This window comes from Muntiacus reevesi, chromosome 2, assembly GCF_963930625.1.
Source record: "Muntiacus reevesi chromosome 2, mMunRee1.1, whole genome shotgun sequence".
In the NCBI taxonomy this organism is placed as follows: domain Eukaryota; kingdom Metazoa; phylum Chordata; class Mammalia; order Artiodactyla; family Cervidae; genus Muntiacus; species Muntiacus reevesi.
Window position 1 is genome coordinate 251,857,614 of NC_089250.1, and position 18,858 is coordinate 251,876,471.

Below are 18,858 nucleotides of genomic sequence, written 5' to 3' on the forward strand. Positions count from 1 at the left end.
GCTATTTGGGGTCTTTTGTGTTTCCATATGAATTATGAAATATTTTGTTCTAGTTCTGTGAAAAAAATGCCTTTGATAATTTGATAGGGATCACATTGAATCTGTAGATTGCATTTGGTAGTATAGTCATTTTCACAATATTGCTTCTTCCTACCCAGGATCATGGAGTATCTCTCCATCTGTTTATGTCATCTTTGATTTCTTTCATCAGTGTCTTATAATTTTCTGTGTACAGTTCTTTTGTCTCCTTAGGTAAGTTTATTCCTAGATATTTAATTCTTTTTGTTGCAATGGTGAATGGGATTGATTCCTTAATTTCTCTTTCTGATTTTTCATTGTTAGATATAGAAATGCAAGTGATTTCTGTGTATTGATTTTGTATCCTGCAACTTTGCTAAGTTCACTGATTAGCTCTAGTAATTTTCTGATACTATCTTTAGGGTTTTCTATGTACAATATCATGTCATCTGCAAACAGTGAGAGATTTACTTTTTCTTTTGTCATCTGGATTCCTTTTATTTCTTTTTATTCTCTGATTGCTGTAGCTAGGACTTCCAGAACTATGTTGAATAATAGTGGTGAGAGTGGACACCCTTGTTAGAATTTATTTTAGTATGGTGTGAAGTAAGAATATTATTTTCTTTTCCTGTTGTGACATCCAAATGTTTCAGCATAATTTACTAAGAAACCCCTCCTTTCTCCACCGCTTTTTTTCAGCTCTATCAAATGATTGACATACAATTAAATTGAATCAGCTCGTTTTCTGTAAAGGGTCTTGCTGGGATTTTGACTGGATTGCTTTAAATATATAGAGCAATTTGGGGATAATTGACATCTTAGTATTGGGTTTTTCAATCAGTGAACAGAGTATCTCCCTCAGTTTATTAGGTATTCTTTCATCTCTTCTGTCATTATTTTGTAATTTTCATGATGTGTATCTTACACATATTTTGTGAGATTTATACCTATGTCATGTTTTCTGTGCTGTTGTAAATGGTACTATTTTAAAATTTTTATTGACATTGTATTACAGGAAATTTTATTGCTGCGTATTTCAGTTTCCAACAGTTTATCTTTTTGGACCTTTAACTCTGTGATCTTGCTAAACTCACTTGTTAGTTCTAGCAGTTTTGTAGCTTTCTTTGGATTTTTTTTAAAAAATGTAGATAATAACGTCCTCTGCAAATCTTAACAGTTTTATTTCTAATCTCTGCCTTTTATTTCCTTTTCTGGCCTTTCTGCACTTGCTAGCACTCCAGTACGATGTTGAATAATAGTGGGAAAAGCGGACATACCTGCCTTGTTGTCAACGTTAGAGGGAAGGCATTCTGTCTCTGACCATTATGTTTTCAACAGCAAGGGCACAATCACGTCAAATCATACCAATATACACACTGCAACAAAACACTTAGTTTGACTGTACTTTTTGGTCAGCTAAGGCAAAAATGATGGTGCATGAAATCGAAGTTCCCCTATAACTGCAATTGTAATGTGATATGAAAACGTGGGATTCCTATTGCTGACAAAGTCACAAGGCACTGTTGATACTGTTGTGGTCCTCGCCAACACAAAATTGAAGGAAATTCTAGATTTCAGCTAGAGATTAGCTTAACGATAAGCTTTTTCTGTTTGATGTCGCCGGTTAAAATCGCGTGCCTGGGGAGGAAAGCCAAGGACCACAGAGACGTGTGGTCTGGTTTCCTAGAGAGGAAGCTCGCGATATTTGGGTGCTGCGGCCGACGTAGTTACGCACTTCCAGTCACACCACACATTGCACTTTTCCTGAGGTGAGTTTCTGGGTCTTGTCGCCTCAGCGAGCCTGCTGGGGGCACACCTTTCACCCTGGAGAAGGCTGTCCGCTTAGTCCCTCTTGTCCAGGTGGAGGGAGTCGGGCGGCGCCCCCTGGTCTGCGGAGCTAACGCGCCCGCCGGCCAGTCTCCCCCGCCCGCGGTGCCTTCGCCCCAGTCCTTAGCGGCCGCCTTGTGTAAGGCTGTGGATGAAAAGGAGACGCCGTTTGACCTCACACAGCCGCAGCCTCCCGTAGCTCCCTGGGCTATCAACTACTAACTGAGCCGCTAAATGCTAGTTGCTGCTCTGGGTTCCCAAGATGCAGCTGCGAATGAGAGGGCCGTGGGCCCCTCTCCCAGGGACCTGTCAGTTTAATTAAAAGTCTTCTGTTAATCCAGTGCGGTTATTCTTGATGTGCACAAGGCCTTGCAGGACTTGATTTCTTACAACGTCTTCACCTTCATCTTAGGCACATTCCCCTTGATTCTTTGGACTTTCACTTCGAGACCATGTTTTTGCACATGCTGTTAACTTTGGAAAGATTTTCCTTTCAACCTAAGTAATTCCTATTCTTAAGCCTCCGCATCTAGGATAAAGTATCCCTGTCACTAGTCACGATTGTGGTCTTAAAGCTAATTCTGAGGATCTTTGATTCATATTTGTGTTTCTTTTAGTTTAAGCCCCATGAAGGAAGGGATCACACCCTTTTTTCTCTACTGTTTGTCCTGTGTCTCACACTTGGCCTGGAATGAAATAAGTTTGTGATAAATGTTGGATAAAGAAAACACAGTGTCTTTTTTTTTTTTTTTTAGAAAACACAGTGTCTTAAACTGAGAGAAGTGGTATACAAGAAAGAGAATACAGTGCTAGTGGAGTGTGTAACCTGGGGCCCTGACCTGGTCTGTAGAGACAGGCTGTGGTGAGCTGGCAGTTACCTATATGAACAGAGGGCTGACTTCTGAAAAGTATTGCACACAGTCTATTAGTTACAAAGGTTCTAAAGGTTGAAGAAGAGTGGTTCATGCAGAGCCGGTACAAAGGTCCTGAATTAGCATAATAGAGAAGATGAAAGAAGACCAGTGTGGCTAAACTAAAAGAAAAGAGGGTGGCACAAAGATGAGGCTGGCAGGAAATGGCCACATGCAGTGAATTTCATTTGTGAAGATCCTGGCTTTTTGGTAGGCTATGAGTGCGTAGCAAGAATACAAAGTGTCTGTAGGGGATGATATAATTAAAGTAATGACCCAGACATTTTGGCATGTTGAAGTGGTCTTTTCATGGTCTTTTGCTAATTGGTTTCTGGTTATCACTGGGTCCTAGAAGAGGGTGGTGAACAAAAAAAGATGTCTGCCCCAAGATCAAGAAAAGGAAATCTTACTCTAAGATGATTTCTCTGATTTGGGGGGGCTACCTTTATCTGTTTTTTTTTAGCCTTAGAATCACTTTATTGAGTTCTAAAAGAAAAAAATCCTGTTGGGATTCCTGTTGGAAGTAATTTGATGTAGTTATTAAAAGCTTGGCCTCTGGAAATCAGGCACGTCTGGTTTGGGATCCAAGTTCATCCATCCACTGGCTGAGTGACCTTCATAGAGAAAATTATTCTCTTAGACTGTTTTCTTATGTGGGAAAAAGAAAAGGTTTAAAGAATTATTGAGGTGATTGAGTGGATATGTATTTATCATCCAAAAACATTTTTTTTTAACCATTTATGTTTCTCAGTAAAATTTTATTTTTGAGAAAGTAAAGGTCTAGGTTCCTTCTTATAGGGTTTTCTGATGTCTTGCTTGTTTGCTCTTTGTGTATTCGTGTTCCCCTGTTCTCATGTCTTAGGACAGACAGCGTTGTACGATGTTGGTGAGTACAGTCTCTGGTACCCAAGGTCAAGTTACTTACCTTTCAAAATCTTAATTTCCTAAGAATTCAAACCTCATGGCATATTGTGGGGAAATATTAATATACCATTTACTCAGTGCCATTTAGTAAATGGTTGTTGCTGTTATTGCCAGATTTGTTTTAAAAAAAAGAGCCTTTGTCTGGATCGGCTTACTCTTGTTTCTCTTTGCTTCTTCCCTCAGCCCCTGCCCTTCATTGAGAGAGAGCCCAATAATGGCTGTCATGCCCCTGAAAGTCTGGCACCAGGTGAGCTGTGATTCCTTCAGGTCAGCCTTGGAGAGATCTGATGTGAAGAAAGAGGGGGATGACAGAGATGATTCTGGCAAGAAGCCTTAGAGCCAAAGCAGTTAGAAGACCCTTGTTGACTCTCTGCAGTAGGACTGGATGCTGGGGGAAGGCAGATGACGTGGGAATGAGCAGCCAGAAGTCCAGCAAGCAGTGGCTGCATAGAGTGCCCAGGGATGCAAAAGGATAGTTTCCTGTACTCTGAGGACCTCTGTTGAGCTAGTGGGTTCCCAGGTTTAGTGGTTCCTCCTGCAGAGGGCCCTGTGAGAATGAGGGACTCAGATTGGCATTATAGGTGTCCATTACACAGTGGGAGTAATCAAGATCAGGGAGATCACAAGGTTCTTGGGAAGTAGGGGCAGAGTGATGGCAGGAAAAAGACAAGAAGAAGGGAGCTTGTATCATTTATTCAGAAGTTGACTTGGCTAATCAAGGCAGGGGGCTATGACAGGAAAAATCTGCACTAGGACAAAACACCTGAAGTTAGGGATCCTGTAAAGCCTCTGTGACATTGTGGCCTTGAGCCAGTCACTTAACCTCTTGCACCTTAACTTCATCTGTGAAATGAACATTAAATACTTTAGCATTTTTGGGATAAGGAAATTGATTTCATGAGCTGATTTCACTTTTTGAGACTGATGAATTGCTGGGTGTTCCTTAACTATTTCCTTCTTCCTGGTACTTACTTATCTAGTAACTCAGCATCTATGAACCATATCCCAAGTCCCTCTCCTGGATTTCTGATATCTGGCTTGTCCCTCTTCCTGACATTGTCTACCCTGTTGCTCCCATCTTCTGATCTTATATAAGTTGTCAGTTACTGGTATCACCCTGTCATAATCCTGACCACTCAGTTTCTAGGTTGCTGAGTAGTTGTTGACTCTGTTCTCCCTTGATACTGTTTTCAGAGTCTGACTCTTTCTGGCTACTCTCTCTTCCATTTGTCCCATCTTTTATATCGACCTCCTTCAGGGTTTGTCATTCCTTTTCTTAGATTTTGTTTGCAGAGCTTCCTAGCCAGTTTCTCTGTACAATCTTGTGCTTTCCCCTTATCATGTGTTACCTGATAGAACTTGGTTTCCTAAGCTCGGATTTTATCCTGTACTCCAGGGTTCTTGGACTTAGCGTGCATAAGAATCACCTGGAGGGCTTATGAAAGCACAGATTGGTCTTGGATGGGGCCTATGAATTTGCCTTTATGGCAAGTTCCTAGGTGATCCTGCTAGTGCAGTGGGGTACCACACCTTGAGAACCATTGTTGTAGTTCATGATGACTCATTCAAGGAAGTCATTCTGTTGACTGAGTCAGTTTGTCATTATATGTCCATGATTGCATAGCTGACTGAGGATGGAGTCAACCCAGGACAGGCCTAGAACTGGAGTTAAGTATCCCCAGCAGGTACTAGTGAACTGATTGTATGATAGTGAAGAGGAACCAGATTCCAGCAATATTTAGAAAATAAAATTGGCAGGATTTGATTACTGACTGCTTATTGGAAATGAGTGGTGAGTAGGACAAGTTAGTCCAGGATGAATCTCAAATTTCTAACTTAGGAGACTGGGATGAAATTCGTACTATTTCTGTGTTGAGAAACAACACTTTCACTCTCTGTGCTGGTTAGTTACATGAATTGAAGATAGAGCCAGTTTGGCAGGAGGCAGATCGGGTGGATGCATTTGGTGTTAGATGGTGACAGTGCTGATGAGATCTGCAGAATCAGTTGAGGTATTGAAAGGTGGGAGGACATTCCCTGCATATTCAGGTAACCAAGTTTGCTATCAAAGTCTGGGGAATGAATAAAATTTCTAAGCCAGATCCTGAGCTTTCTGGCAAGGTAGAGTGGGGCTATCAGGGTTGGGAAAGGGTGGCTATTGAAAAAGCATGATACTTAGTTGACAGAAACAGTTACAGATTGTTTCGGAGGTGTATGAAGAAAAGCAGTTAAGAGAAATACCCAGCAGCAGTTTGATTCCAGAAGCATATTCTCCCAGGAAAATTCATCAGGAAGCAGAATACACTGTCCCATGCAGCACTGAGTTCTCTCTGCTGGACATTCTTGAGCACAGGCTGCACAACCCCTTCTTCAAGCAGGAGATGAGGTCGGATGAGGCCAGTCATCAGGGCAAACCATGACTCTGTTCCTGTCATGTGAACTTGAGGTCTGGGGTAGAGTGAGCATGCATGGGGAACAGATGGATTGATTGGGCACTTGGGGCAATGAAGGGGGAACAGGTCAGTCCTGCAATGTCTCTTCTAAGTGGGTGTCTGAAGAGATTAAAGCTAACTGTTTATTTGTAGGTGCAATAATAAAAGGTTGAAAGTTTTATAAAATCAAAGAGATTTTGCTCTAGGGATTTTAATTCATGGGAGACTTTCCAGGGTTTTCAAAACATGATGTTACGTTTCATGAGACTAAATTTTGTGTCCAAATGAAAGCTCTAACTTTTAGTGAGAGAAGTTCCAGATTTTTTGTTGTCTCAATAGTCATTTAACACTCAGCTCACTGTCCCTGTCCCCTGTGCCCCACACTCAGAGCCAGAGAATTGGCTCTGGCACAGTAGGAACCTCTTGTTTTAGGCGGTGGTGACCTTTGAGGATGTGGCTGTTTACTTCACCCAGACAGAATGGGCTGGCCTTTCTCCTGCACAGAGGGCCCTGTACAGAAGTGTGATGCTGGAGATCTGTGGGAACTTGATGTCCCTGGGTAAGGCCACTTTTCTCCTTGTTCTCAGATCTGTGCTTTCCTCTTTCCTTCCTTTTTTCCTCCTTATCAGCCAGGGGTGTGGTGTGGAAAGCGGGAAGTCATCTCTTTTATCCTCCATGGTCCTGGGACTGAGACCCACTTGAGAGGTTATTGTGTAGGGACAAGTCTTGGGTCAGTTTGGTCCCAATGTAGGGAATTGTCACCTGGTATGAGTACGCTCCATCCTCCCAGGGCCTCTGCAGGGTAAATAGTGTCTATTGTTAGATAAGTTTTCAGCTTACTTTTGTCTCCCTCTAGTCTAGGGAAGGGTATGACTCCTTCCCTTTGTTTGTATATGTCCCTCAGGATCACTAACTTACTCTTGGGTCTAGTTTTAGGAAGAGATCACAAATGCTCATTTTCCACTTGAGCAAAAATCTTGGCTTTCCCCAGCCCTGAGCCCTTTTCTGTGGATCTGTTCTAGTCTCACTGAGATTCTTGAGCTTTTTGTTCTTTTGACACAGCAGACACAGGACTGAAAGGTGCCATTTTCTACCCTTTTCAGGATACCCAATTCCCAAACCTACATTAGTCTCACTTCTAGAGAGAGGGGATTTGCTTGCGGGCCTGGAGACACAGGATAATCCTCCTGCACAGGGGACCAAAGACATCTATAAAAGTAAGTGAGGCAGTGACTATAGAGCTTTACAGAGCAGTATGTTTAAAATGAACCATGCTGGGAAGGATTTAAATAGATGATTTCTCAAAATAGGCAAATATGAAACCATTTCCACCATAACTCTTCTGCATATATTTCTGATTAATTAATTAATGCATTAATTCTCAAATCCATTTCCTTGTCAACTGTTCTCTACCTGTGAATATTTGACACTTTCATTTTATTAGCCTTGTCTGAAAAGCAGGCTGATGTTAGGAGTTTAGTAATCTCTAAAATCTCTGTTGTGAAAGTGAAAGTGTTAATCACTCAGTTATGTCCAACTCTTTGCAACCCCATGGACTGTAGTCCACCAGGCTCGTCTGTCTGTGGAATTCTCCAGGCAAGAGTACTGGAGTAGGTAGCCATTTCCTTCTCCAGGGGATCTTCCCAATCCAAGGACTGAACCCAGGTCTCCTGCATTGCAGGCAAATTTGTTACCAAATGAGCCACCAGGGATAGTCACATATGGTGCATATATTTTCAGATCTCCAATGGATGCCTGAAACTTCAGGTAGTATCAAACCCTATGTAGCTATTCCTGGGTATCCACAGGGGATTGACTCCAGGACCTTTGTAACTTGGGGTCTGCTTTCTTGGGTACAAAGAATCAACTATGTATCTATCATGTCTTTTTGTTATATATGCATACCTGTGATAAATTAGATGCAGCAAGCAAGAGACTATCCAGGTTGCCAGTGTCACTCCTCTTTCATGTTGGAGCCATTATAAAGTAAAATAAGGGTTACTTGAACACAAGTACTAAAATCCTACAAAGGTCTATCTGATAACTGAATCAGCTACTTAGTAATAGACAGGTAACATATACAGAGTGATGATTTACATCTGGTTGGAGTGGGTTGGTGCTAGATTTCATTATGCTCTTCAGAACAGTGCACAATTTAAAACTTAAGGATTATTTATTTCTGGAATTTTATGTTTAATATTTTGGGACTGTGCTTGACAAGGAAACTGAAACTGTGGAAAGAGGGACTGCAAATAAGGGGGAACCACTATAGTTTTCAATGTTCTTTTATTTTTGGTATAATTCTCAGGTGGCATTTTTGTCTTCTATTTGTTATGTCAGATGCCAGGACCCACATGGACAGTGAATTAACACCAACGTGGGGAATTTCTGAAGAAAGAGACATGATGATGTCACATGGACCACAGAAGAACATTCTTAACAAAAGCACCTTCCTAGAAACATGTGAACTGGAGCAACAGCAGGAAATCCCCACAATGAAAAATGTTAGAGGAAAGGTTCTAAGAATCCACTATGATAGGAAACCCTTCAGATGTGAAGAGTGTGGGAAATGCTTCAGCTATTTTTCTTATTATGTTAGACATCAGAGAATCCACACTGGGGAGAAACCCTTTGAGTGTAATGAGTGTGGAAAAGCCTTTAATGGCAATTCTTCATTAATTCGACATCAGAGAATCCACACTGGTGAGAAACCCTATCAGTGTGAAGAGTGTGGGAGAGCCTTTAACGATAATGCAAATCTGATTAGGCATCAGAGAATCCACAGTGGGGACAGACCCTATCTCTGTAGGGAGTGTGGAAATGGTTTCACCAGTAGTTCTGAGTTTGTTATACACCAGAGAGTTCACACTGGAGAGAAACCTTATAAGTGTAATGAGTGTGGAAAAGCTTTTGTTGGTAATTCACCACTTCTGCGACATCAGAAAATTCACACTGGAGAGAAACCATATGAGTGTAATGAGTGCCGCAAAAGCTTTGGAAGGACTTCTCATCTTAGTCAGCATCAGCGTATTCACACAGGGGAAAAGCCTTACTCTTGTAAAATATGTGGGCAAGCCTTCAATTTCCGTACAAAACTAACTCGACACCAGCAAGTCCACAGTGAGGTGAAACCTTTTGACTGTATATGTTGTGGAAAAGTGTTTAGTACTCAGGCTCAGTTGAAGAGACATCTAAGAATCCATATTCAGGAGACCTCCTGTGATGAGTGTGGAAAAGTTTTCACTAGTGAAAGAAATCTGCTTCAGCATCAAAGAGTCCATACTAGAAAGAAACCCTGTGACTATGTCAAGTATGAAAAAACCTTTAGGACATCTTCCCAGATAGATTGTGTCCACCCTGGAGAGAAGCCTGTGCTGGATGTTGGTTGTTTTGGGCTCCCAGAATTTTTTACCCCGTTTTACTGGTAACAATACACGATATTTCCTTTGCCTTCCGTCTTCCACTTGGGTAGAATGTGTGACACAGGCCCAGCTTAGCTGCAGATTCCTTCCCTCAGGCTACAGCTGTTGGTTCATATGTCAATAGATGACCCAAGATAGTCCAGTTAGAATCCCAGACCAAGTTAATAACCCTCCTAATGTTGAGTGTGGCCCTGGCCACAGCAACCAGACAGAAGACTATGGCCCTGCAATCCTTTCACCTTCCAGTTGTTGCAAACTTTTGACATTTGTACTTGTTAAGAGTCAAAGATATGTGAACAATGTGGCCTCCTAATGGATGGTTTCACAGGCTTCTTGGTGTTTGGAGAACCACATGCACCCATGTGGACTTTGGAAAGCCTACCAGTTACAAATTCCATGGTATTGAATAATCCTTGAAACTCCCAGTACTTCATTGAGCAAGGATCTCCTTACCACCCTTAGGATTTGGTGTCAGTTCTTTGTAGCACAGAGAGAAGAGGCTGAAAAAATGAGTGGTTTGGGGGAGTGGTTGATTAATGTGGCCAAGGGCAGGCTTGAATCCTGAGCTCCCACCTCCCAGGACCAAGACAGGTCTGTGGGCCTTGCAAGGGCATGAGACCTGTTCTGGGTCAGTCTGTTGAGATGCAAGAACCTGGTGTTCAAGGCTGGAGCCTGGAGTTTACCACCATCATCATTCTTGCTCTTCAGCAAATGGAAGAACTTGCTGTGGCTGGATAGCAAGAGCATTCGACAGGTAGCTATAGCCACTGACTCTAAATCCCTTTTTACCTTGTGCTTCAGATTCTGTGCTGTGCAGTGGGATCTGCTGCTTTCACCAAGCCAAAATCTGTCCACATGTCCAAGTACAGCACCTCAGCTTTCCTTAGGGAGCTACATTTCACGGGCTTCCAGTCCAGACAGTTTAAGAGGGCTGACCCTGCATTCCACCCATCTGGAAGATGGGTACATGATACATGTCTATCCAGTTCCATTTTCTGTCCTCTGATTGCTTTGATCGGTGCAAGGGTGAGAATGTTATCCAAGCCAGACCAAAGGCATTCCAAGTCATGAGTTTTCATGGAACCCTAGTGAGGGAGAAACTATTCGCAGTAGAATGGACTTTGAGCTTGTGTCATCCTGGAGGTGCTGGATGTAGTGAGAGACTGCCTGTGAGTGGAGTCACCCACCGTAAGACACTCAGCAGGACTGACAGTCAGAGGGGCAAGGTTGCACACCATGTGAGCCCTTGGATCTGACACCTCTGAACCCACTCTTCAACTTGTCTCTTGTAAAGATTACTTTCTATCATCTATAATATAATACTTATTTCACTTGAGTGTGCCTAGTCCCTTGTAATCAAAAAAGTGCTGACACATCAGGATCATTGACTGTTGAGGCTCCATCTGGCATGGTGTACCTGATGAGTGGGGCATGCTTAGGGGAGGCGAAGACATTAGGTGCAGTCATGTCTAAGGGGGGCTGCCAGACAGCTCCTCCTCATTTCTCGACGTCCCAGAACACTGAGAGGAGAACAAGTAGGAAGAAAGGGCCAGAGGATAGTCAGTTGGTCTGTTTGTATTTTCCTTATTTTAGGGTTTATTTTGTTTGTGTCTTTCACCTGTTGAAGTCTTCCAGCACATCTGTCAGAAACTCATGGCAGGCAGCCTGTTTACTTATTGGCTTCTTATACTAAAGTAATTCATGGAAATCTACCAACTTTTTTTTATACTTCTACCCTGAAACAACTGGTGATTCTTTTAAGGACAAACATTTCCAGACTTCCAACAGGGTCAGTTATGACTGTCGCCAGGCAACTTTTATCAGCCTCATTGCCTTTTGTTTTTAAAAGTCTCCGTCTCTTTCTCTCCCTCCAGAATGTTTTTGTTAAAACAGGAAGGTAGTTAGATATGGCAACCCACTCGACAATTCTTGCCTGTGAAATTCCATGGACCGAGGAGCCTGGTGGGGCTATAGTCTATGGGGTCGCAAAGAGGCGTACATGACTGAGTGGCTAAACAACAAAAAAGCTAGATATGAGCAGAGAAAGGGGAGCATGGGTCAGATGGCAGGAAGCCATGCATCTGGAGAGGGGGATCCTTGGAACTTCCATGCCGGAAATCATACATTTGGAGATAAGTGTCCTGGAGGCAGAACAAAGAAATGTGGGAAAATGCAGGAATATCTGGTGTGTTTGAATGTAACCTTTTGCTCATTATGCTTTCATTACAATAAAATAAGCCTTGCAGATAAGTGTCTATCCTGCACCGATGCTGTGACATACCTGATCAATGCTAAATAAGGACAAAAATCCCTCTTCCCTCCAGGAAGATGGTGCTGTGATAAAAATCAGAGAACATGACCCCCAAACTCCTCTCTCCCCAACGAATATTACATTTCACATGACTGGCTTGCCAAAAAACCTCAGAGTAGTTATTCACCTGAGCCTGTCTGCTCTCCCCACTCAGAGTGTATTTTAGCTTAAATAAATACTTGCTTTACTTTCTTGATTTCTGTGTCTCATCTCTGGGAGATGAGAATTTTTCAGGGATAAAACAAGAATCTTTGTTGTGCAAAAGCTTTTAAGTTTCATTAGGTCCCATTTGTTTATTTTTGCTTTTATTTCCAATATTATGGGAGGTGGGTCATAGAGGATCCTGCTGTGGTTTATGTCGGAGAGTGTTTTGCCTATGTTCTCCTCTAGGAGTTTTATAGTTTCTGGTCTTACATTTAGATCTTTAATCCATTTTGAGTTTGTTTTTGTGTATGGTGTTAGAAAGTGTTCTAGTTTCCTTCTTTTATAAGTGGTTGACCAGTTTTCCCAGCACCACTTGTTAAAGAGGTTGTCTTTTTTCCATTGTATATCCTTGCCTCCTTTGTCAAAGATAAGGTGTCCATAGGTTCGTGGATTTATCTCTGGGCTTTCTATTCTGTTCTATTGATCTATATTTCTGTCTTTGTGCCAGTACCATACTGTCTTGATGACTGTGGCTTTGTAGTAGAGTCTGAAGTCAGGCAGGTTGATTCCTCCAGTTCCATTCTTCTTTCTCACGATTACTTTGGCTATTTGAGGTTTTTTGTATTTCCATACAAATTGTGAAATTATTTGTTCTAGTTCTGTGAAAAATACCATTGGTAGCTTGATAGGGATTGCATTGAATCTATAGATTGCTTTAGGTAGTACAGCCATTTTGACAATATTGATTCTATGCATGAGACAAGTGCTCGGGCCTGGTGCACTGGGAAGACCCAGAGGGATCGGGTGGAGAGGGAGGTGGGAGGGGGGATCGGGATGGGGAATACATGTAAATCCATGGCTGATTCATGTCAATGTATGACAAAAACCACTACAATATTGTAAAGTAATTAGCCTCCAACTAATAAAAATGGGAAAAAAACACAAAAAAGCAAGAATCTTTCACCAAGAACACTTTCAGAGTTACCTCAGTCTGTCTTCTGAATAGCAGTTCTTAAGACACCAAATAAATTATGTTCTTGTTTGTTGTCTCCTGCATTATGTTATTTTATATTTTAACACTTAACAATATATATGTAGAGTCATCTTTGTCTCTGCTTGGGTTTGTGATTCATTTCTTTCAATAGCTAAACTATTCCATTGCCTGTGTAGGATGGGAAAAATGATTTTCCCTGTACCCTTCTTCATTCTTTGCTGAGGCCCCCTCTGTAGTGACCTCATAAAAAGGTAACTTCTGATGGATTTATAGATATGTGTTTGCAGTTTAGAAAATTAATCAGTCTAAAATAATTTTTATATTAAACAGGCATATTTGGGGTGCATATGCTCTTGCCCTTCACATGTCAGTGTCCCAATATGCTTATGCATTCATCTATAGAAGAACATCCTAGTACCTTCAAGCTTTTAGCCATTATGAATAGAGCTGATGTATATAATTTATAGTAGTTTTGTTTGAACACAGTTTTTCAAAACAATTGTCTTAATACTAGAGGTTTGATTTTTATATCCTATGGTAAGACTTGTTTAGTTATAGGAAAATGCCAAACTGTCTTCGAAAATGTTTGTACCTGTACTCCACCAGCAGAGAAGTAGAGTTCTTGTTCTTCCCCCTCCAGCAATAGATATTGTCATGTTTTGAAGTTTAGTAGTTCTAATAGATGTGCAGTACTGTCACGTTCTAATTTATATTTCCCTAATGGTATGTGATAGGGAAGGAAATGGCAGCCCATTCCAGTGTTCTTGCCTGGAGAACCTCATGGACAAAGGAGCCTGGTGGGCTACATACAGTCCATGGGGTTGTAGAGAGTCAGACACGACTTAGCAGCTGAACAGCAACAGTGGTTTGTGATGTTGCGTGTATTCTTGATGTTGAGTGTATTCTTGTATGACTATTTCTGCTCTGCATATCTTCTTTGGCCAGGAATCTGTTCTGATCTTTGCCCATTTTTAATGAGTTCTAGAGTTCTTAGGACAAAATGAGAACAAATCCTTTACTAGATATGTGTTTTGCAAACATCTATTTGTGGTTTGTCTTTGGCTTTCCTTTCACAGAATAGAAATTTCTAATTTTATAAAATCCACGTTATTCTTTTCTTTTGTTGATAGGCTTTTGGTGATGTGTGTTAAGGTCATCCCCAGATCCAAGGTCATATAGATTTTTTTTTTATGTTTTCTTTCAGAATTTTTACAGTTTCCTCATTTAAGTTTGTCTGTGGACAATTTGGGGTAAGTTTGGGTGTAAGTTGTAAAGTTTGTCTATATTAATCTCATCCCATGTTTTCTAATTAATTACTTGGTATATAGTGTCTAATCTCCCTAACACCATTTTTTTTCCAGGGGACTGTCCATGTTGTAGGTTCTTGGCCCTATTCTCATGAATTAACTATCCGCATGTGAGTTTTTTGCTGGGCTTGCTCTGTATTCTTTTCCTTTATTGCACATCTGTGTTTGTGACAGTCCCACACTGTTTCTGTTACCTTAGCTCCATGATATAGTTTGAAGTCAGAGGGAGACTTCTGACTCCCAGCTGTTTTCTTTTTTCTCAGAAGATTTCTTTGACTGTTCAGGGTCCTTTGTGGTTCCAAATATTAAGATGATTATTTCTAGTTTTATGAAAAAAAGTCTTTGAAAATCTGATAAAGAATGCATTGAATCTACAGATGGCTTTGGGTAGAATAGACATTTTAGTAATAGTATTTCTTCCAGTATACGAGCTCAGAATATTTTTCTATTTATTGTGTCTTCTTTCATTTTTTAAATCAGGGCTTTATAGTTTTTCAAGTACAAGTAGGAGTCTGATATCCTTGGTTAAAATTATCCTAGGTATTTTTTCTCTTTTCTATGAAGTTATAAGTAGGATTGCTTTTTTAATTTATCCTTCTCGTCGTTTGTTATTAGTGCATAGAAACTTAGCTGATTTTTATATATTGATTTTATATTTTACAACTTTATTGAATTTTATTCCAGCAATTTTTTTTATGTGGCATGAAGTGGAAAATTGTAATTCTAAAATCCCACTGTTGGGCTTTCCTGGTAGTTCAGTGGCTAAAACTCTGTGCTCCCCATGCAGGGAGTCTAGGCTTGTTCCCTGGTCAAGGAACTAGATCCCACATGCCACAAATAAGACCTGATGGCTCCAAATAAACTATTTTAAAAATTATTAAAAAAAATAAAATCCCACTGTTTCTACTGTATTCCAGGTCATCCATAACACCAAAGACATGGTGGCTCCTAATGTAATCTTCTTATGATATGTCTTAATAACATGTGGACCCCTACAAGGCCAGTTAATATCACAACTTTGGTTAAACTGGATCTAGGTAAGTCTTGGCATTTATAACAGAGTTCAAGGTCTTCTGTTTTTCTGGCATGGTATGACATGGTTGTTTTGAAAAGTAAATTACTTTCTAATAATTTCAAACAAAATTTCACAACAGTAAAAAGTATTCACATTTGGTCCTTCACACAGAATACTCTAGTGTGTTTTACCCACAACAGGAATTCTCTCAGAATGACACATAACCTCCCAATCAAGAAATTCTGTGGTTCCCACATTATAATTTAATTCACAAGCCCACTTCAAAAACTTTTAACAGTTGTCCAAATGTGTGAAAATATAACTTTTTCTGTTCTGACCCAGTTTTCTTGTTTTGGAATGATTACTTAGATTTTCCCTTATTTTTATAACCTTGATGGATTTAAAGCCCACAAGATGAACATGTGATCTGGGTGGCCTTCTCTATGTGGCTTTTTTTCTACTGAGAATATTTTCAATGTTCATCCATATTGTAAAAATTATCAGTACTTAATTAATTTTTTCTCCATTGTGATTAAAAATATATAACATGACAGTTACCGTTTAAACATTTTAAGGGTACAGTTCTGTGGCATTACCTACCTTTATACTGTTGTACAAATATCCTCACCCTCCATCTCCAGAACTTTTATCTTTTTCAAGTGAAACTCTTTATCTATTAACTTTGTGCCCTCAGCCCCTGGAAACCACATTATTTTTGTCTTCTCTAGATATCTGTGTAAGTGGAATTGTACAATATTTGTATTTCTATGACTGACTTATTTCACTTAGCGTGGTGACTTCAGGCTTCATCCACGTTGTGGGCATGTTTGAAAATTACCTTAGTTTTAAAGGCTGAATTGTATCCCATTGTTTATTCATTCATACCATATCTTGTTTTTCATTCACCTGTCAGTGGGTAGTTGAATTTCTTCCACCTTTGTCTGTTGTGAATAATGGTGCTATGAAATGGTTGTACAAATACATTTCAGTTTCTGCTTTCAAATATTTTGGGTATTTATACTGGGGTGGAATTGAGAGATCATATATTAACTTTAAGTTTTTAAGGAGCTACCATATTGTTCTCCACAGTGATATTTGTATAGCTTTGCAAAAATGTTCCCAAATGTCTTGCAAAGTAGCTGTATATCCATTTCACCAGCAGTGAAGGATAGTTTCCGTTGCTTCTCACACTTGCATCAATTGGTAGTATCATTTTTTTTTTAGTTCAGCAGTTTTAATAGTTGTACAGTACTTTCTCATTGTTTTCATTTGTAATTCCCTAATGATATGTGATACGGAACATATTTTTATATGCATGTTTACTATCTTCATTGGCCAAGTAGGTCTCCTGTTCAGATATAAAGCCATTTCTAATGGGGCTGTTTGTTCTATAGTTGTTGGTATAATTTGAGTACAAATCCTCTATCATGTAAGTGTTTTGAAAATCTTTTTCTTTCCATTTGTGGCTTGTCATGGGATTTTTGGCTCCATTTGAGTTTTCAGACTTAGTGGATTCATCAGACCTGTCAGATGGGCACAGGGCCTCAACTGAAAGGTTTGAGTGGTTGAAGCCTGCACTTCCCAGCTGGCCAGCAGGCAGAGCCAAGTCTACCTCTCTGAATTTTGAGGTGCCTGCGTGTTCATCTAGAGGACCTGATTCCATGCAGCTGATAGGAGCTTGGTTGTCTCAGGATTCGCCAGGGCTTTGACTTCCAGACAGTGCCTGGCTGAGTTAACGCAGACAGTTCAGTCTTCTCAGGACACACTTACATGTACAGACGAGAGTTCAGTGTTTTCACGACCTGCTGGGAGGCACTGCTGCAGGAGTAAAAGGCAAAGAAAAAGTGAAGCTTCCTGTACGTGGCTGACTCCTGGGTGGGGGGCAGTGATCCATTTTCATAGGAGCCAGAAGAGGACTTGATGTGGAAAATTGGATTTTAGGTAGCTTTGTGTGTGGTGTAGACAGTTTCCAGTGCCTTTGGTGTGTTGTATGTAGTTTCCTGGGCATCAGTTTATTGAGGGGACTTAATCCTAATGTATGTCCTTGAGTTTACTTCTGAGTTCTCTGTTCTCTTCCTCTGGTAGGGGTGTGCCTGTATTTGTGCTAGTTCCACACTGTTTTGGTTCCTGAAGCTTTGTGGTGTAGTTTGAAGTCAGGGAGTGAGTCAACTCCAGCTGTGCTTTCTTCTTTAGAATCGCTTTGGCTATTTCAGGGCTTTTTTGGTTCCACACACATGGTAGAATTGTTAATTCTGTTTCTGTGAAAAATGCCATTTTAATTGTGTTTGAATTGTATGTGTGCACTGCTTTGGCTGGAGGAACGTTTTAACAATAATCTTCCAATGCTCAATCATGGAATATTTTTGTTTGTTTCTTCTTCAGTTTCTTTATTAGTGTCTTCCAGTTTTCATTGTGCAAGTGTTTCATTCACATCATTGGTTAAATTTACACCTAGATATTTTCTTTCTGATGCAGTTGCAAATGTGATTGTTTTCTTAATTTTTCTTTTTGATACTTCCTTAGTGTGTTAAAAACTCAACTGACTTTTGTGTATTACTTTTGTATCATACAACTTTACTAAATTTATGTATTACTTGTAACTTTTAGCAGTTTGATGTGGAAAATTGTAATTCAAAAATGTCATTGTTTCTACCACATTCTAAGTCATCCATAACACCCAAGACATAGTTGCTACTAATATAATCTTCCCACAGTACCTCTTAATAATATCTGGATTCCTTTAAGAGTAATTAACTTAACCATTTTAGGAGAGCTGAATGTGGGTAGGGCTTGGCCCCATTATGAAGTTTGATGTCTTAATACCATGTCAGAAAAGTAGATGATGTGTTTATTTTGAAAAGTTATTTACTTTCTGCTAACTTCAAACATACAGAAAACTTGAAGTAGCAGTACAGTGTATTCTTTATTTGTAGGTTCAGCATTCCCCAGGCTTCCCTGGTAACTCAGGATATCAGGGATAGGCTACCCACTCCAGTATTCTTGGGCTTCCCTTGTGACTCGGCTGGTAAAGAATCCACCTGCAATGTAGGAGACCTGGGTTCGATCCCTGGGTTGGGAAGATCACCTGGAGAAGGGAAGAGCTACCTACTCTAGTATTCTGGTCTGGAGAATTCCATGGACTTTATAGTCCATGGGGTTACAAAGAGTCAGACATGACTGAGCAACTTTTACTTCACATTTCCCAGTCATCACTGATTTGCCACATATGCCAGTTTAAATGATAATTTCTATTGTGTTTTACCCCCAAAAGGGACACTGTCCCAGGGAACACCCCTATAACCCGAATATGAGAAATCATTATGATTTTCACCTTCTGATCCAATCTACAGGCCCACTTCTACCACCTGTCCCAAAGTATGAAAATGTCTTTTCCATTCTGATCCAGTTTTCTTTTTCTGGAAGTTATCTTGAGACTTTCATTTTCACAACCTTGATGGAGTTAAAGCACACAAGGTGAGTATGATCTGGGTGGTCTTTTCTATATGGCTTCTTTCTAGGGTATTTACAGTGTTCATGCATGTTGTAACCTCTG

At 40.4% G+C, this 18,858-nt stretch overlaps 1 protein-coding gene across 3 annotated transcripts; it reads left to right on the forward strand.

Annotated features, from left to right (window-relative positions):
- Window positions 1-1,758: 1,758 nt before the first annotated feature.
- Window positions 1,759-9,562, forward strand: ZNF19 (zinc finger protein 19). 3 transcript variants are annotated; one of them, XM_065925709.1, is made up of 5 exons: window positions 1,759-1,787; window positions 3,864-3,947; window positions 6,545-6,671; window positions 7,216-7,329; window positions 8,453-9,562. In XM_065925709.1, exons 3-5 carry the CDS (start codon window positions 6,638-6,640, stop codon window positions 9,538-9,540), a joined length of 1,236 nt encoding a protein of 411 aa, XP_065781781.1. In that variant the 5' UTR covers window positions 1,759-1,787; window positions 3,864-3,947; window positions 6,545-6,637; the 3' UTR covers window positions 9,541-9,562. The 3 variants fall into 3 exon arrangements, with proteins under 3 accessions (XP_065781781.1, XP_065781780.1, XP_065781782.1); XM_065925708.1 differs by having other exon boundaries at window positions 1,765-1,787; window positions 3,864-3,927; XM_065925710.1 differs by lacking the exon at window positions 1,759-1,787 and having other exon boundaries at window positions 3,859-3,927; window positions 6,501-6,671.
- The last annotated feature ends 9,296 nt before the right edge of the window (window positions 9,563-18,858 follow it).

Coding starts and splice junctions, on each gene's coding strand:
- ZNF19 (XM_065925708.1), top strand. CDS start 3,895: ATGGCTGTCATGCCCCTGAAAGTCTGGCACCAG. Junction 3,928..6,544: donor CCCTGAAAGTCTGGCACCAG/GTGAGCTGTGAT, acceptor CTCTTGTTTTAG/GCGGTGGTGACCTTTGAGGA. Junction 6,672..7,215: donor TGGGAACTTGATGTCCCTGG/GTAAGGCCACTT, acceptor TACCCTTTTCAG/GATACCCAATTCCCAAACCT.